Consider the following 20347-nt stretch of genomic DNA (forward strand, 5'->3'; position numbering starts at 1 on the left):
AAAATAAAAACAAAACCACTAACACTAGAAAACAAGGAGTAAAGTATGACTGAATACTATAACAGAAACCTGACAGAAAGGACACACACAGCAGGAGACTTTTGATCAAATGAAAGTAACTTATAGTGATAATGTCCCATAATATAACCTTGTAAAACATTTTGCAAGGTCATATAACAGCCATCATCACCATAAGTTGCTTTAATTTCATCAAAAGTCTCCCGTGGTGTGAGTCCTTTCCAATAGAAAAAACGAATCACTTCTCGAGACTTAACAGGCTCCATTTCAGATTTTACTCACTCCAAACACCTGTAAGTCAGAAACCACAAATAGTTCAAAGCTGTAATTTTCTACTTAATCTATGAAGATTTAAATAACCTCACATGCAAAATTTCAGCTGGATCAAACATCTGAAAGTGTGTCAGGGGCATTAATTATTGAACGCCCCTCGTACCAATCTAACCAGAACGTAGGGAATATTTTCCACTTAAGCTCCATTAAGTTACTTGCAACTGGGTAAAATATAGGTCTGCTCTTTTTCGTTCTTCAAATTATGATCAAGAAAATGAGCTCAAATGACAGCTAAACATGAAGTTACTCAATATTAAAGTTTTTCCTAGCCTCTCTCTTTGAGAAAGAATAATCAAAAGCAGCAAAAGGTTGTTAAACCTCATTACCATCAACCTCTTTCATATCAAATGTTCTCAAACGCTGAGTAAAAGTTTCCCATCTATGACCCAGAATATCTCCAACCACTGGTTTTCATCGATGTGTGGTGACTGCAGCTCTGGGCCACTAAACCTTGGAAAACTCAGCTTTTTTAGTGGCATGGTCTGGGGGGTTGGGGGGCTGTTCTGCTCTGTTCATTGTACAGGAGCAGATGTGTTTCATCAGGAGGGTTTTGGGGTCTACAATGAGAAATCTGAGCGTGTGAACTGTGCCTGAAACATGATATGTAATATAGAGCAGAGGTCATGAAGCAGTTGGAACTAAAAAAAAAAAAAGCAGAACCTTGTAGATCTCTACATTTAGCCTAATAAGACAGTTTAGGATCTATGCAGTAGTTGGTTTTACAGGGTGGAAATATTTAAAAACTAATTTTTAGTGGGTAAGAATAATAGATATAAAATGCAAACTACAAACTAAAAGTTTCCTTTTTTTGAAACTAATGTCTTTGTCTAGTAGAACTCCACATCTTTTCACTTTAAGGTTATCATTATAAGACATGCTGGTGCATCCATACACCACAATAGCCAGCAGACGGCGGCAGAGGCTCAACTTACTGCTGACCTTCATTTATTAACCATGTTTTGCCAAAACAAAAGCATTGCATGAGCAGATGTAAGATATTCAGTCAGATTAAGGGTCACTTGTTCTACTTTTAATTCAGTTTTGAACAGAAATGTTGTTCAAAGGCTCTTCAGATTTTTTCTAAACTACAAAATGATGTGAAAGGTCAACAATATTCGGGATTTATAGTTAACCATGCAAACTTGCACTGCCTACTAATCATTATTGGGTATATTCAATTAACTTTTTTAGAGTTAATAAAACTAATGACAAACAGCAGTCTTCAAGGCCTGTTAAAATTACAAATCTTGATTAGCATCGTTATTAAAATAATATTGACTGTTTATGATCATTATCCTGATGGAAGGTAAACTTCTGCCCCAATCTGCAGTCTCTAATACGTGTTCTTCCATTATTTCCAATCTTTAACTCCATCTACCTTCAGATTAGCAAAATAAACCCCCAAACAAAACGTTAGCACCACAAAGCTTCTTTTCTGCAGGTAGGAAGGTTTTAATTTGGTCTCATCTAGGCCTGTTTGCTAATTCCTGTGGCTCTAACTATTTTAACTGTCTTACAAAGCTCTTGTCAAATACAGGGGACAGCTGAGGAGTACTCAACTCGTCCTGTTGTGCACATTTTATCGACAGATCTCTGCAGCTCTTCCAGAGTTAGCACGGACCCATTGGCTGCTCTGATCGCTTCTATCGAGTGAAAGTGGACAGTTATGTCTTGCTGCTGTAGATATGCACCATGCAGAGCAGATTCAACTCTCATCTCTTTGGGACTTTCCTGTTATCACACAACACACCATGATCTGTCAACGCAAACAGGCCAAATAAAAGAAAGTTTTCCTCTAGGCTACTTTGGCAGAGGATCAGCAAAAATCAACAGTTGAAACAGTCCTGTTTTTGCTGCTGAATGCTCAAGTAGGTTCTTGGCATTAAGAAGAGCAACAAGAAGCTGCAAGAAGTTTTAATTCCCTCATCCAGCCTCAGGCGCTGGATTTACAACAGACTGCAGACAGCCAACTCCTTGTTTGAGTTGCTGAATGAGAACGGCGGATGGGGAAAAATGTTCATTGACTCGTTTTTAGCAAAATAAGAGACATGCTGTAAATTAAAACTCTTATTGAACGACATTGAAAAATATACAGCAGCCTTGATGCCTGTTTAGGTGATTAGAAGAGAAACTGTAAACTTAACTTGACCCTCTTAACCTTTCAGCGCAATATTTCAGCTGCAAGAGCTTCAGGCAATGTGTGCTTGAGTTCTCCTTGCTGGTGCAGGTTTGAATTCCTGCACTTTGTTAATGACCCTAATGGGTCACGCTGAGTCATACTGTAAAAGGAAAAACATTCTGCTGCATGAAAGTTGTGGAACAGAAAGTTAATTCTGTATTTGTATTTAGCAAAAACACTCACGCAATGATGGAACTGTATAGAGCAGAGGTCACGGATTAACTTATCTGGACCCAACCTGATTTAAAACATTTATAAAATACTTCATGCTGTCCAATGACAGTGTCTAACTTCACTAACACCGCTTCTCCTGTTAATACGGTAAAGCCACCCAGAGCGCCGGCACCAGGCTACACGTGATCTAAATTAGCCAATGAGCTGCTGTCAGTCTGGGTTGCTGCTGCTGCTACTTTTAGGCGCAGCAGGCAAACCTGTGGCAAGCCGGGCGATGGGAAAGAAGGAGAAGACGATGAGAAAAAGAAAGCAGAGAAAGAGTGGACTGCTGGAAGAATTGTGGTAAACTGGTGACAAAAAAGTGAAATGGTGCATTCAAAGATGACCCTGCACATTTTGAGGATGTTTGGCTCAACCTGCTGCTGTGAAGCAGGATTCTCCACCATGAACAGAATCAAAAATAAATAAGGATCCAGGCTCAAAATGAGCAGCTTGATATGTGCTTAAGAATGGCTTTGTCTCCATTTAAACCCAGGTTTAAAGTCTTGCAGGGCAGCATAAAGCCCACTGCTCTCATTAAGACAGAAAAACCACCAACAACAAACAAAAAAGGTCAGTTCAGGTGTTTTATAAAAGATGTGAATCAGGAAATTGTCTTTATACCAAACTGAATGTTTGTCTTCAAAAAACACGATTTTAAAATGGGAAAATGTTCTTTTTTTAATTTTTTTATTTATTTTAAAACAAGTAATCTATAACATGGATGCATAAAAACCTCATTTGATTTCAGTGTTAAATTCTGTTTAAAGTAACAGATTATAATTAAAAATGTCTCCGGACCTTTATTGGTTGATTATTTTCTTTATTCGGACCCCGCTGATTTTTAATTGGTTACCCCTGGTATAGAGCATACATATTGGTTTGTTGATAATGATATTTTTACTTTTTACTACCTTTACACTGATTTACATCCTGTATAGTGCACATCACACAGATTTTCTGTCAGCTTTGATCATAGCTGGACTTTTCCAGAAATATAATCTCTTTCTGGTGAACTCTCATTTTGTTTATTTGATATTTGGTCAGATATCATAACTGAAAAATTTAATATCCTGTCACCTTTAACATCCTAAAAAAACACCTTAACGTGTTGTGTGAAAACTATCTGGTATTAAGAAATGTCAGTTAATTTCATTAGTAATATCATCCGGCTTGACGAGAAAAAAAACCCAGAGCATGATCCTTTATTTTTGTTATTTTACAGTTTGCATGCCTTGCTGTAGCAATACTTTTAGTGTTATCTTTGGAAGCGAAGATTCTGTCCTCCAGCTGCATTCCTTACTGTAGGTCAGAGGTATTCAATGTGGGGGATGCGACCCCTAGCGTTTTAAGAGAGGCAGCTTGGTAACTTCTCTTCACCTTTTCAGATTATTTTGGAGAAAGTTTTAGATCTTGCAATGCAGCTAATTTCTACTGTAATATAATATTTAGATCCCCGTCAACAGTGAGATCATTAAGGAACTAACTAGAAAATACCGATTTACCCTGAGATTAAAAATAGGCAAATGGGAGATAAATCCTTATAAACTGCTGCACTAAAGCTGAAGTTCATCTGGTTATTTATTGCTAGGTGTGAACTAATGAAAACAGAAGATCTAAACTGAACCATGAGGTGATTTATTTATTATGTAGGGTGTGCATATTCATGCCTCTGGGATCATTGCAGATTTTTTTTTAAATGTAAAATAAAATAAACATTCTTATATACAAGTTGTAAAAATGTTTTCCACTAGAAGATAAAGTATTCAATTCAGACACTTTAACATGTGGTGTCCCACCTGGCTCTTATCTTTGCCCCTTGAAATATAATATATCTATAAACTCAACAGTTGACACTCTTACACTATATAAAGGCTATAAGAAATAGGAAATGATCCACAATTACATTTCTATCTTATAAAACAGCATTCTTCCTGTGCTGGTATGTAGTAAAAGTTGCTACAGGCAGACATCTAATAGATTCCATGGTTTTAAAGTTAATGTTTTTCAAAAATATGTGAATATTTACTTCTGCTCATAATTTACTGAACTCCTTTATCTCCTGCTAAGCTTATGTTTCTTAGCCAAAGGGAAGCAGTGAAACAAGTGCTGCATAAAAAAAGAAGAAAATAAGTTCAGAGACATTCACTTTTGCATTAAAAAATAAGGTGAAATGGTTCCCATTTTTTTTTATTTATGCTTTTTTCGTGTTTCTCTTTGATGAAGCATTAAAAGTATTTAAAGTTCATATGACAAGCAATTATGTCTTTGTAGTTTTTGTGCTACATCTATGACTATTTTAACTTGAATCTTATTTATTCTAATCATTCCTACTTTGACTTTTTGAGTTTTAGGTCTTGAGCTATCTAAATTATTCATATGTTTTTGTTTAGTAAACATTCATAGAAAAAGCAAATCCACCGATTTACAGCTTTATCCAGGTGTCTTAACTATTGAATTAAACTCAATTTAGCATGCAGCTGTATTCTTTTGGAGGATTTCTGTCGATTAGATCTTAAAGAGAGGGGCAGGTGAAAGCAGAAACCAAAGCCCCCATCATCATGAGACCTGAAGCTGCAAAAACCACATTTCCCCATTAACTCAGATCACAATGGCCTGCTTTGACCATGCAATGAACGGTATATGGAAATGTAAGAGATGTAAAGCCAAACATCCTGTAACCCCCTCAGCACATGATCACACCTCTGCTGTAACACTTTAACAGCTTGCATCAAGTAAAAAAAAAAACACCCTCAGCTGCATTAGTGAGACTTTGAAGTTTAACTCGTTTAGGTATGCAGGGGTAATTGTCTGCAGGAGGCAAGCGAAGCTGCATCCGAGACATGCTTGGTGGAAAAGCTGTAATTACACATAAGAATGGGAGTTAACTGCAGAGGTGAAATTTCCCTCGGGTGTTGGTTTTTTTTTTTAAAGGCCAAGCTTTCACTGCTTAGCCCGTCCAGATTTTCCTTTTCAGCTGCCATCTGCAAGTAAACATCAAAAAGCAGATCTAAATGTAATCCCTTTCTAAAGGAAACATATAAATGTATATTTTTGTAGTATAAGAGATATTACAGTTGTAAATACGCCAGATTTAGTTGTGAATAAAACAAAGAAAAACTTCACCACCCCCCTTCAGACCCCCACTATAAAAAAACAGGGTTCTTGATATTTTTTGTCCGCACTATAATTTTCATGGCAAGTTTGATAAACAAAACGAGTTAAAGGAATAAATTAAGTGAATTAAATGGCATGAATAAAGGAGGCCTCATTAACTCCAGTGTTCTGTAATATAAATATGCTTTCTCAAAATAGAGTGAGTAGCAGAAACTGACAGCTACATCTGTTAGACCAGAATATGCTTTGTGTTATTAGCCAGCAGCAAAAATCTAGTTTTTACCTGCTGCATGAGACCATTTAATTTTAAGCTTGACCATTTATAAAGTCAGCAAGTTAAGTCATGTTAAGTCTTACAAAAAAAATACAATATGTACATGAAATTATTAAACAACATTTCAATAACGATCCAAACTGTAAATGTCAACCTTATCATAATCCACTTGCAAAAATAATACTTGGTAAAGCGAAATTCATGCAATGCCTTTTTTTTGTGCGGAGATCTTTGTTAGGAATCCAGTTTGTGTGGGTTGTTTTTGTGTTATTCTCTCTCCACCACCAGGTGGTGCCCTGTTCCTCGTTGGGCCTCCCTACACACCTGTGGCTCGTTGGATCATTACTAGAGGAGTATTTGATCAGTGGGCTGTCACTACCTCGACGTCAAATTGTTTGCCAGTTTTGGGTACTCTAGCCAAGCTAAGATTAGCAGAGTCTAACCGAAGCTTTGTTTCTCTGAGTCTAATCTTATTTTTGTCTTTGCTCTTCGGCAGGAAGCCTTTCCTGTGTAACTGGATAACCGGGACCTTCTCCCCCTGGAAGGATTACTGAGTACACACTGAGCAGGAGTAAACCTTCACATGATCCGTTCAAGTCCTCATCAGAAAACCAAGTCACAGTCCGCTCCATTACTCCTCTGGGTCCAACGTATGTCTACCTGTCCGCTCTCCAATGAGTTCCCTCTCCTCTGGATTAATTCCACACAAACTGGATTCAAGGATTAACAAGAGCCTTCAAACACAAGTTTCTCTATATTCAAGTCTCAGTCAATTTTCCTACGGTCCCTGAACTAATCACTGTGAGCTCTCCTTCAGACTTTCCGGTTCCGGTTCACCAGTCCACTGAGTTCCAGCTCCAACTTCTGTGTTTCATCGACATTCAATAAACCTGTTAAACTTTTTCCCTTGGTCTCTGAGTGGTTATTTGCATGTGGGTCAGATCACTTAAACTAATTATGACAATCTTTTAATTAATATCTGAGTAGCAAATGTCTGCACAACTATTTTTACTAGTAAAAAAAGCTGACATTTCAAAATTATTAGTGTTGCGCTGATGCCCTTTTTTGGCCCCGATACCTGGCTGTGCAGTATTGGCCGATACCGATACCATCTGTTTGAAATTGATGTGTGTGTGTATATATGAAGAGCTGCATACTACTTGGATGTAAAATAAATGCCATCATGGCTTTGTCAAGCTGCTGCCTACCTTTGTGAAGTAGGAATTAGACTTATATAAAGTGAATCCAGTAGAACTTTTTATTGCCTATCTGGAATGGGTGACAATAGCTGAATAAACTTTTGGCTCTCAAAACTCAAATCTCACAAAAAATCATTAATGCATATTATTATCAATTATAATTTATTCCTCTCACCTGTTTCCTCTTGGTTATATTCAGTTTAGCCTGAGCTTTCAGGGCCAGATCACTACTTTTCTTTCTGTTAGTCTGTCTGTTCCGTTTTTGCCTTGGTTCATGTCCTGGATCCTGGCAGCCAGTGGAGAGAGGGTTTTTGTGTTTGTCTCCTCTACTGATCGTCCACTGTTCCTCCCCTGCGGAGTCCTCTGGGTTTTTGGCTCTATATGTGGGGAGGTCCAGTTTTTATCTCAGTAAGCCTGGCTCCAGGGAGGAGAACAGTTTAAAGTCCTGCTTCAAGTTCTGGTTCCACGTCCTGTCTCGGCTACCCTCTTCCACTGAGCCTGCTCAGCTGTACCTGATCCTGTCTGCTCCTGTGCGTGACCACCTGGTCACGCTTTTGGACCGTGTCAGACTCTGAACCCTCCTGGGAGCCTGTGTATGCCTGGAAGTCTGGATCCTGCAACCTGTTCTGTCCGTTCCTGCCTGATCTGTATCCCTGATCAGAGTGTCCCCGGTGCTGCAGCTCCGGAGGAGTTGCAGCACCGGGGACACTCTGGGTGACGCGAGCCGCGTCAGCTCTCAGCCAATCGGCTGGGTTGCACCCCTCTCTAGGGGTATGGACTGAACTGCTAAACCAGAGTGTCTGTGATTGGGCGGTGCCCCGCTCCCCATCCTGCAGTGTCTGCGAGCCACAGCACCACTTTACTTTTTGTTTTATTTAATAAACTTTTTGAACTTTCCTACTGACTGTCTCTCCTTGAATACTGTGTCCTTCTGTCCTCGTTTCATGACACAGGGACTAGAACACAGATCTGCAACCTCTCCAATCCAAACAGCCATTTATCCCTCAGTAAACATATTTGTTCTTTACAGCAGTAATGATTCAACATATATTTACGGACATGCTTCCCATGGACAAAAGTGCACATTTACATATTACTGATAATAAAGTAGTAACCCCTAACCTGGCTAGCCAGAATTATACGACATATACACAACATATTAGACTGGTAAATTGCTGGTAGAGCTTGATTTCAAAGGCGGGACAAACAGGGTCAGCGTCATCAGGTTAGAACAAATCAAATAACTGTGGATGCCTATTATTATATATGCCTATAAAATCTGAGGATATTGTGTGCTCTTTAATACATCCGTAATTATTAATGCAACATTGCTCCGTTCTAGTCACCAGCTTGTTATGCTAGCAGAAAAGCACTGCAACATTGTGGGTAATTCTTGTGCNCTGTATAGTCCACATCACACATATTTTCTGTCAGATTTGATCCTAGCTGGACTTTTCCTCTCTTTTTGGTAAACTCTCACTTTGTTTATTTAATATTTGGTCAGATATCATAACTGAAAAATTAAATATCCTGTCACCTTTAACATCCTAAAAAAACCACCTTAATGTGTTGTGTAAAAACTATCTGGTATTAAGAAATGTCAGTTAATTTCATTAGTAATATCATCCGGCTTGACAAGAAAAAAACCTCAGAGCATGATCCTTTATTTTTGTTATTTTACAGTTTGCATGCCTTGCTGTAGCAATACTTTTAGTGTTATCTTTGGAAGCGAAGATTCTGTCCTCCAGCTGCATTCCTTACTGTAGGTCAGAGGTATTCAATGTGGGGGATGCGACCCCTAGCGTTTTAAGAGAGGCAGCTTGGTAACTTCTCTTCACCTTTTCAGATTATTTTGGAGAAAGTTTTAGATCTTGCAATGCAGCTAATTTCTACTGTAATATAATATTTAGATCCCCGTCAACAGTGAGATCATTAAGGAACTAACTAGAAAATACCGATTTACCCTGAGATTAAAAATAGGCAAATGGGAGATAAATCCTTATAAACTGCTGCACTAAAGCTGAAGTTCATCTGGTTATTTATTGCTAGGTGTGAACTAATGAAAACAGAAGATCTAAACTGAACCATGAGGTGATTTATTTATTATGTAGGGTGTGCATATTCATGCCTCTGGGATCATTGCAGATTTTTTTTTAAATGTAAAATAAAATAAACATTCTTATATACAAGTTGTAAAAATGTTTTCCACTAGAAGATAAAGTATTCAATTCAGACACTTTAACATGTGGTGTCCCACCTGGCTCTTATCTTTGCCCCTTGAAATATAATATATCTATAAACTCAACAGTTGACACTCTTACACTATATAAAGGCTATAAGAAATAGGAAATGATCCACAATTACATTTCTATCTTATAAAACAGCATTCTTCCTGTGCTGGTATGTAGTAAAAGTTGCTACAGGCAGACATCTAATAGATTCCATGGTTTTAAAGTTAATGTTTTTCAAAAATATGTGAATATTTACTTCTGCTCATAATTTACTGAACTCCTTTATCTCCTGCTAAGCTTATGTTTCTTAGCCAAAGGGAAGCAGTGAAACAAGTGCTGCATAAAAAAAGAAGAAAATAAGTTCAGAGACATTCACTTTTGCATTAAAAAATAAGGTGAAATGGTTCCCATTTTTTTTTATTTATGCTTTTTTCGTGTTTCTCTTTGATGAAGCATTAAAAGTATTTAAAGTTCATATGACAAGCAATTATGTCTTTGTAGTTTTTGTGCCACATCTATGACTATTTTAACTTGAATCTTATTTATTCTAATCATTCCTACTTTGACTTAGCCATTGAAAGGTTTTAGGTCTTGAGCTATCTAAATTATTCATATGTTTTTGTTTAGTAAACATTCATAGAAAAAGCAAATCCACCGATTTACAGCTTTATCCAGGTGTCTTAACTATTGAATTAAACTCAATTTAGCATGCAGCTGTATTCTTTTGGAGGATTTCTGTTGATTAGATCTTAAAATGAGGGGCAGGTGAAAGCAGAAACCAAAGCCCCCATCATCATGAGACCTGAAGCTGCAAAAACCACATTTCCCCATTAACTCAGATCACAATGGCCTGCTTTGACCATGCAATGAACGGTATATGGAAATGTAAGAGATGTAAAGCCAAACATCCTGTAACCCCCTCAGCACATGATCACACCTCTGCTGTAACACTTTAACAGCTTGCATCAAGTAAAAAAAAAAACACCCTCAGCTGCATTAGTGAGACTTTGAAGTTTAACTCGTTTAGGTATGCAGGGGTAATTGTCTGCAGGAGGCAAGCGAAGCTGCATCCGAGACATGCTTGGTGGAAAAGCTGTAATTACACATAAGAATGGGAGTTAACTGCAGAGGTGAAATTTCCCTCGGGTGTTGGTTTTTTTTTTTAAAGGCCAAGCTTTCACTGCTTAGCCCGTCCAGATTTTCCTTTTCAGCTGCCATCTGCAAGTAAACATCAAAAAGCAGATCTAAATGTAATCCCTTTCTAAAGGAAACATATAAATGTATATTTTTGTAGTATAAGAGATATTACAGTTGTAAATACGCCAGATTTAGTTGTGAATAAAACAAAGAAAAACTTCACCACCCCCCTTCAGACCCCCACTATAAAAAAACAGGGTTCTTGATATTTTTTGTCCGCACTATAATTTTCATGGCAAGTTTGATAAACAAAACGAGTTAAAGGAATAAATTAAGTGAATTAAATGGCATGAATAAAGGAGGCCTCATTAACTCCAGTGTTCTGTAATATAAATATGCTTTCTCAAAATAGAGTGAGTAGCAGAAACTGACAGCTACATCTGTTAGACCAGAATATGCTTTGTGTTATTAGCCAGCAGCAAAAATCTAGTTTTTACCTGCTGCATGAGACCATTTAATTTTAAGCTTGACCATTTATAAAGTCAGCAAGTTAAGTCATGTTAAGTCTTACAAAAAAAATACAATATGTACATGAAATTATTAAACAACATTTCAATAACGATCCAAACTGTAAATGTCAACCTTATCATAATCCACTTGCAAAAATAATACTTGGTAAAGCGAAATTCATGCAATGCCTTTTTTTTGTGCGGAGATCTTTGTTAGGAATGCAGTTTGTGTGGGTTGTTTTTGTGTTATTATCTGTCCACCACCAGGTGGTGCCCTGTTCCTCTTGGGCCTCCCTACACACCTGTGGCTCGTTGGATCATTACCGGAGGAGTATTTGAGCAGTGGGCTGTCACTACCTTGACGCCATAGTGTTTGCCAGTTTTGGGTACTCTAGCCAAGCTGAGATTAGCAGAGTCTAACCGAAACTTTGTTTCTCTAAGTCTAATCTTATTTTTTTGTCTTTGCTCTTCGGCAGGAAGCCTTTCCTGTGTAACTGGATAACCGGGACCTTCTCCCCCTGGAAGGATTACTGATTACACACTGAGCAGGGGTAAATCTCCACATGATCCGTTCAAGTCCTCATCGGAAAACCAAGTGACAGTCCGCTCAATTACTCCTCTGGGTCCAACGTATGTCTACCTGTCCGCTCTCCAATGAGTTCCCTCTCCTCTGGATTAATTCCCCACAAACCGGATTCAAGGATTAACAAGAGCCTTCAAACGAGATTTTATCTCCAGCTCTATTCAAGCCTCAATTTTCCTACGGTCCCTGAACTAATCACTGTGACCTCTCCTTCAGACTTTCCAGTTACGGTTCACCAGTCCACTGAGTTCCAGCTCCTACTTCTGTGTTTCATCAACATTCAATAAACCTGTTAAATTTTTTCCCTTGGTCTCTGAGTGGTTATTTGCATGTGGGTCAGATCGCTTAAACCAGTTATGACAATCTTTTAACTTATTTCTGAGTAGCAAATGTCTGTTTGTCTATTTTTACTAGTACAAAATGCTGGCATTTCAAAATTATTAGTGTTGCGCCGATGCCCTTTTTTGGCCCCGATACCTGGCTGAGCAATATCTGTTTGAAATTGATGTGTGTGTGTATATATGGAGAACTGCATTCTAATTGGATGTAAAATAACTGCCATCATGGCTTTGTCAAGCTGCTGCCTACCTTTGTGAAGAAGGAATTAGACTTATATAAAGTGAATCCAGTAGAACTTTTTATTGCCTACCTGGAATGGGTGTCAATAGCTGAATAAACTTTTGGCTCTCAAAACTCAAATATCACTAAAAATCATTAATGCATATTTGGTTTAATCATTGTCTACATTCTTGATACTAGTTGGTGTTAAGTCCTGTGAAACTGTCTTACTTTCCTTGGACCGACTACATTACCAGCATGATATAACTAGGGCTGAAACAATGCATTCGATCACACGTCATTAGCTAAAAGATCTATCCAATAAATGGAAAGAATAATAAACAGATAAATTGATTAGCAAAGTAATTGTTAGTTTCAGGCCAAGATATAACAGTGCATACAGATCTCCATTTCTCTTCCTCAAAGTGCCTTAAAACTACAAAACAAGTCCATTTTAAACCACAAAGCTCTATAATTATGTTTACAGTTTTTGTTGGATTTTTGTCTATCTGTTGATGGCTCATAATTCAAAATATGAAATATTCTTTGTTGCACATTATTGCAATCTTTGTATGCTGTATATACAACACCAGACCCCTGTTTTTTGTTTTCTGTCATAACCCTAGCCCCAGGGTGTCATGATCTGGCCTGTTTGCTCTCCCTTAATTAGTCATTCCTTTCACCTGTCATTTTCCCTCCCTGCCTCAATTATAATTCATTCCTCTCACCTGTTTCCTCTTGGTTATATTCAGTTCAGCATGAGCATTCAGGGCCAGATCACTATTTGTCTTTCTGTTAGTCTGCCTGTTCCGTTTTTGCCTTGGTTCATGTCCTGGATCCTGGCAGCCAGTGGAAAGAGGGTTTTTGTGTTTGTCTCGTCTCCTGATCGTCCACTGTTCCTCTCCAGTCCTCTGGGTTTTTGGCTCTATATGTGGGGAGGTCCAGTTTTTATCCAGTAAGCCTGGCTCCAGGGAGGAGAACAGTTTAAAGTCCTGCATCAAGTTCTGGTTCCACATCCTGTCTCGGCTACCCTCTTCCACTGAGCCTGCTCAGCTGCACCTGATCCTGTGTGTGACCACCTGGTCACGCTTTCAGACCCTGTCAGACTCTGAACAATCCTGGGAGCTTGTGGATGCCTGGAAGTCTGGATCCTGCAACCTGTTCTGCCGTTCCTGCCTGATCTGTATCCCTGATCAGGATCGGCTTCCTCCAACTCCTCCGGAGCTGCAGCACTGGGAACACGCTGGGTGACGCGAGCCGTGTCAGCTCTCAGCCCATCGGCTGGGTTGCATCCCTCTCTAGGGGTATGGACTGAACTGGTAAACCAGAGTGTCTGTGATTGGGCGGTGCTCCGTTCCCCATCCTGCAGTGTCTGCGAGCCACAGCACCACTTTACTCTTTGTTTTATTTAATAAACTTTTTGAACTTTCCTACTGACTGTCTCTCCTTGAATACTGGGTCCTTCTGTCCTCGTTTCATGACACAGGGACTAGAACACAGATCTGCAACCTCTCCAATCCAAACAGCCATTTATCCCTCAGTAAACATATTTGTTCTTTACAGCAGTAATGATTCAACATATATTTACGGACATGCTTCCCATGGACAAAAGTGCACATTTACATATTACTGATAATAAAGTAGTAACCCCTAACCTGGCTAGCCAGAATTATACGACATATACACAACATATTAGACTGGTAAATTGCTGGTAGAGCTTGATTTCAAAGGCGGGACAAACAGGGTCAGCGTCATCAGGTTAGAACAAATCAAATAACTGTGGATGCCTATTATTATATATGCCTATAAAATCTGAGGATATTGTGTGCTCTTTAATACATCCGTAATTATTAATGCAACATTGCTCCGTTCTAGTCACCAGCTTGTTATGCTAGCAGAAAAGCACTGCAACATTGTGGGTAATTCTTGTGCAGAGAGTCACGCATAGTAAAGTCCCGCCTCCTGCATTGTGATTGGTCCAGTCAAATCTGGCCAGAGTCAACTGTGGTTCACCAGACTGAATTAGGCTCAGTGCAATCAGTGTGGCTGGCTAGGCAAAAGAAGTCCAGGCCATTGAAATTTTGGTAAATAGTATTTTGGCACATGGTAGAAGGAGCTGATCCTGCAGGTGATAGAGACCTGCCCCTCGCTCTGCAGCGTGTCCGTCACTATCACCTGTAGAATAAACATTTAACCAGTCCGGCCCTCGGCTTGTAGCAAATTTGTTTTTTTGGCCCTCTGTGTGTTTGACTTTGACATCCCTGCACTAAAGACTATTAATAACAGGAGGTGAAATGCAGGCTCCAGACCAGCCGAGCATAAGGTGACGTCACGAGTACGCTTCTGTTAGCTTCATTCCTCCATGTCAAATATCCAGACTCTCCTTACTCAGATAACTTTGGTTTTTATCTGCAGGCAGAATGCTGACTGCTCAAAAGTTCTGCTATGGAAACAAACTGAGCAATCTTTTAAAACAGACATCAAATTAACAGTGAGATAAATCATATAACAGGGGGATTTTAAATTAAATCTTTTTAGTGTTCACCACATCTTTATTACTACAGAAATGTTTTTACAAACCACACTGACTTACAGTAACTTTCAGTTTACACAGTCTGAAATGATCTTATCAAGCGTAAACGATATGATTCAGTTTGCAAATTAGATCTATGAAAACAAGACCCAGTGGATTATCAGTAATTCATCTGACAAATCTTGAACAAGTTTAAAGTTTATATAGAAGTGATGATATCTCTATTTAACTCTGCTATGTTTATAGACCTTGCCCACCAGCTGAGGTATTATGCGTTTTTTCCCCTATCATTGCTCTGAGGCTTTAAAATCTTAGAATTTCTGCCAAAAAAGCTTTTTCCATGGATGAGAGATGGAAAATTGGAGCTTCGTGTTCAGACGAGTAAAATGACTCTCCATAGGGCTTACTCAATTTTCTCTTTCTCTGCTCCAATTATCCAACAAGCTCCCCTGTATTTTTTTACACCCTGAGTACACCGTGCAGCTTAGAGTTGTGTTATTCCCACTTGTGTCATCTTTGATAATATAGAAGCTCATCTATAACAGAAAACATGGTGTAAGACCACTTAGGGGAGACAACTCCTGCTCCTGTCACACTTAAAGCTGTAAATCGGGGGTTAAATGCGTTAAAGTTAAACAAAAGGGATGTAAATCCTACAAAATCATCCTGACTCCTACCAAAAACAGATGGTAAATTGCTACTTTATGAGGCTTTCAAATTGAGGTTAAACATTCCCTTTTTTGGAGAATTTAGAAGAATGATGCTTTTTTGTAAGCATCAAATACTTTTACACAGAACATTTACGACTCGATGGACGAATTCTTATAAGCTTGCAAAGCACTTTTGAATATTGAGAGGCTTTGTCTCTACATGAATGTGTAGGCATGCCTGAATGTCAGCGTGACATCTGTGTGTTTGTGTGTGTGTGTGTGTGTGTGTGTGTGTGTAGTCTGCAGAGGAGGCAAACTGTCAGGTGAAATTAGGCCATGAAGTTTATAGGTGTTTTTTTTTTTTATGGGGAGGGACTGACAGGCCATGAAGAAGCAACATCTAAACTTTAAATGCAAGTCAAGCAGCACACAAACATCTGACATTCATACTAATAAACCGAAAAGTCTAATTTGCATGATTATTTGTCTTAATAAGTTAATGCATATAATAGTAAATGGTTGTATTGCGCCTGGCTTTGAAGTCCCTGTTAACATTTAGAAATATGTCAAAAGGTTAGCAGACACAGGTTAGTTTAAGCCTTGATCCACAGTTACAGTGAGGAATTTAAAATATTTTTTTTCTGAGTTCATTACTGCAAGTTTCTTCAGTTAAATACGGTCAGATATTCTATCTACAAAAATGTGATTAACTGTGTAATATTAGAGCTGATAGAAGCCAAATAGAAAATGAATTTTTGGGCCCCAAGGGTACAGGAGACCTTAGTTTTCAAAAGATCAATAAAAAAAGAATAAAAATAAAAATAAAAGAGAGAACCTATCATAACATTTCTAAACATTAATATAAAAAGTTGCTAAACAACTCGACAATAAAATGAAAAGTAATGGTATGCATAAAAATCTTTATAAGATCTTTGATCCAAAAGGTCACAATCAAAGAAATACTTGCAATCTTGGAGGAATCTAGGACGACGAATGGATGCCAGAACGTAAAAAACCCCCACAAAAACACATAAAATCTTTACCAAAACATAAACTCGGAAAAAAGTGACAACTTCAGCACAAAAAGGCAAAATCTCTGAAAAAAAAAACCCAACAAATTTTGTGGAATTATTTCAGAATCACTTGGCATAAAGAAGACATTTTGGTTGAAAATTAGGGTAATTATAGGGCGAAAACTTACATAATGACATTTGAACAAATGTAAAAAGTTTAAACATGTTATAAGCTAAATGTATGCTTGAGATCTCTTTATTGTCATTTTAACAAACAGTTGTGTCAAATCTGTCCATTAGGGGGAGGAATTTCAGAGAAAGAAGCTGAAACAATAGCAGTTAAATGTTATGAGGTTAATGAGTTTTAACAAGTTTTGAGCGCGACTAGCTGGAGCCACAATGAAATATTTTAAGTTTTGGAGGGGGGCCACCACTGTTGTGATTGAGCCCAATTAACAGAGTTAACATGTCCAAATTAACAAAGCAGTTTAGTAACATACCCTGCATTAAAACAAATATATGATTAGAATTAGAGCTGATTTGCATGCTATATGACACAGTATCAGAACATAACAGCTACTTGTTAAGGATGTCCCGCAGAAGCTAATATCCTCTGCAGTCAGAAAAAAAGGATGAGACACTGCATTGTTCCCAAAATAAAATTTGAATAGGCATGCACAGACAGAGAAAATTGAAAAGGGAAAAAGGAGGGAACAAGAAAGAAAGAATAAAGTACAGAAAGGGAGGGCAAAGGAGCAGAAAATATTTGTGTCTATTCAGGTTGTGATCAGGCTTGTATCTGGTTGTTTATATCACAGGCTTGGTGTTTGCAGACTTGTCATGGCCAGGTTATGCAGCCAGTTGGACCCCTGGAGGGGTAGTTTACAGCATGGATGCCTGGCATCTGGCTCACCTCTAACCAATTCCATATTATTCCTACTTTCTGATTGTCATATAAAACAATTCAAAAAAAGATCCACACAATTATCTACCACAAAACAACTACTACGACATAAATGTGCATACACACACAGATCAGTGTTAGGCGGGGTTTGAGTTTTTCTGTCTGTCAGTGTCGGCTCCATCAGTCAGTCTGTCACAACACACCAAGAAACCCTGGGATCTAAATGCACCTTGGATGCTTTACATTATTCAGGCAGACACAATTCACATGACATACAATGCAAGGTAGATACATAAGTATATATGCATGAAATAAACACAAATGAACTGGAGCAAGCTGAAACAAATAAGAAATAACCATAAGAGGTACACAAAGAGATGCATAATGACCCTGCAAGGATTTGAAAGGCTAAAATGCTGGCAGATGGCTCACTCAACCACAGGAATGCCCCCAAATGTCAGTTTTGCTGCACTGTAATGTGCAAGGACAATAGAGGCATTATATGATTCAATTCGATTGAATACTCCAATAAATGCAGAATGTCTATAAATGGATGCAAACTTGCCTTACTTGCCTAACACAGAGAGGCTAAAATTATTTTTAAGCTCCATCATCTGCTTAAAGTGACAGGAGAAGTACCAGGCTGTTCAGAGCAGGTCAGTGCTTGATGTAATGCATACAGGTCACATCCTTAGACATAAATTTAACTCAAACCCAGTAAAGCATGTCTCTGACAGCTAAGGAGAGGATTTTTCCATAGTCACATAAAAACTAAGCCTACACACTCTTACCCAGCTAAAATACCTTCCAGGCAAGATAGCCTCTTTTTGAACTCTGCATCAAATAAAGTTAGTGGCAAAAATGTTCCTGATGGTTTAGTGTTCGACACTTGTTCACTCTTTCAATGCATCCTAAAGCTTTGTTTTTTATTATTACTTAATTCTTTAACGAATGCTGACTTAAAACAGGGGAATAAAATCCAGTTCTGCTCTTACCTGTGCGCTGAGATGTTATCTGTGCCACTACCAGCAGCAAACAGCTGCAGGTCTGCCAGCTCATAATCGACCACCTGTGGCGTCCAGGCATCCTGATTCCTAGTTTTTCAGACAGAAAAACAAATAAAATCCTCTCAAATATTTAGAGGATCAGTTCTCATCCCCAAAACACGTGCTCAGCTGCAGGAGCAGAGAAATAAACTGCAGGAATGCCTCCTGCTAACCAGCGCAGGGTCTGTGCGCCTTTACGCACCGCGCTGAGCAGGAGACAGGGCACTCTGAGCGCTGCCCTTCCTGTGGAAGTTTTCAAAATAAAGGTTTTTATAATCAATGAATACAAATGTTTTCCTTAAACAAAATTACGGTATCATTAGAAAATTGAAAACTTTGCACAACATTAATATATATTTTTTTTTTTTACTGAAATGTCACTTGCAGTAGAAGTCGGAGCCTTTCAGGTGTGTTCAAACTCAGGTAAAGGAGATCACGTGCTCTTAAAGGGACAGCTGAGTTGCCTGGTCAAATGCATTAACATTGGATATCAAATTTTTGCAACAGAAAAGACGCATAACCATTTTTTTTATTCCTTAATGTCTGAAATCAATGCATTTTCTAGTGTTCAGTTATTTCTACTGTCCTCTCACTCCTTGTAAGAGCCAATTTGAGACAAATTCATTTATAGTTGTAAAAAGGTTAAAATACAAGATTAATACATTTTTTTTGTTAAGATTATAATTTATGTTTTTAAAAAACTCTAATATTTAAAGCATAGAATACAGAAATGCAATTTGAAATGCATATTTTTGGGCTTCCTGCATGCTGTAATTATATACATGTTTTTTGTTTTTTTTTGTTTGCTTGTACTTACTGTACGTAAGAACAGAGCGGAAAACAGATGCTGGAAGCAACACAGTTATGACCGAGTTTATGTTATGAGAATATGGATGTTCTCTTATTTTTGTTTTTCTTTTATTAAACATCACAAGTTGAAGAATATTATCTGGTCTTGCTTGCGTTTCAATACTTGCTGCTAGACTGTTTTTCTATGGGGTACAGAAGAAACTGAAGGAGCTTGGGTGCCGCTACGCTCCTTATCCACATAAATGAACTAGAGCTGGGAAACAATGAAAATCTTTAAAATAAATTAAAAAATAGTGTAAAAAGCACTTTTATTTCAATGTTCTGCTGCTATATGAATGGAAGTGCCATAACGTTTGTAGTGCAAACACTCAACATCAGCACTTATTAGTAACAAACATTTATTGTAAATCTCAACTTGAAAATAATAAATAAATAAAATAAAACAAAATATTAAGATACAACATTACTGACACACATTCCCTAAATGAAAAAAAAAATCTACCAACAATATCCTGGGCCACAATCAGGACAAACAGGCTATTTCTCAGGTAACAGCAAAGACTTTCAGCAATGACTAACTTTACGATCTATGTTCAATACTAAGTTGTGAAGCACAAACAAGTTCACTGTTAAAACTTCCTTTACAGGGGAGTGTTCTTTTAGTTTAAACTCCCCACTCCTCTTAACTAAGCCAGTTTTTAAGGCACACAAGATTATTTACATTTTTAGAAGATAAAGAAGCTAACTTTTTCGTGCAAAATGTGACCAGCAAGAGAAAACAGCCTTTCAAAGGGAACTGAGGTTACAGCAGTTGCAGAGTACTTCTGTGCATAGGCCAGCATGCTGGGTTAGCCTGCATGTTTGAACCATCGCTCTAATGGAGAGGAATCTGAACTTCTGCCCAGTTTGCTCTGTAGCGATGCACACTGTCTAAATTGTATCGGATGAAGAAGCCAACAGGGTCAACTTTTTTCGGGGTTGCCCATAGTTTTTTTCTTCCTTAAGTTTTGTCTGCGGTAATCCTCTTTCCCATTTAGGTC

The 20347-nt window shown here is 38.1% G+C and overlaps 1 protein-coding gene across 1 annotated transcript in view; it reads right to left on the bottom strand.

Annotated features, from left to right (window-relative positions):
- col18a1 (collagen, type XVIII, alpha 1) overlaps positions 1-18712 on the bottom strand; it is a 68262-nt gene extending 49550 nt beyond the window's left edge. The window contains exon 1 of the mRNA XM_015371695.1: positions 18447-18712. Within this exon, the coding sequence (XP_015227181.1) occupies positions 18447-18537 (91 nt within the window). The 5' untranslated portion in view covers positions 18538-18712. The remainder of the gene's footprint in view (positions 1-18446) is intronic.
- Between the last annotated feature and the right edge of the window lie 1635 nt (positions 18713-20347).

Source organism: Cyprinodon variegatus, unplaced genomic scaffold, assembly GCF_000732505.1.
Source record: "Cyprinodon variegatus isolate N-32 unplaced genomic scaffold, C_variegatus-1.0 Scaffold63, whole genome shotgun sequence".
NCBI classification, from domain to species: domain Eukaryota; kingdom Metazoa; phylum Chordata; class Actinopteri; order Cyprinodontiformes; family Cyprinodontidae; genus Cyprinodon; species Cyprinodon variegatus.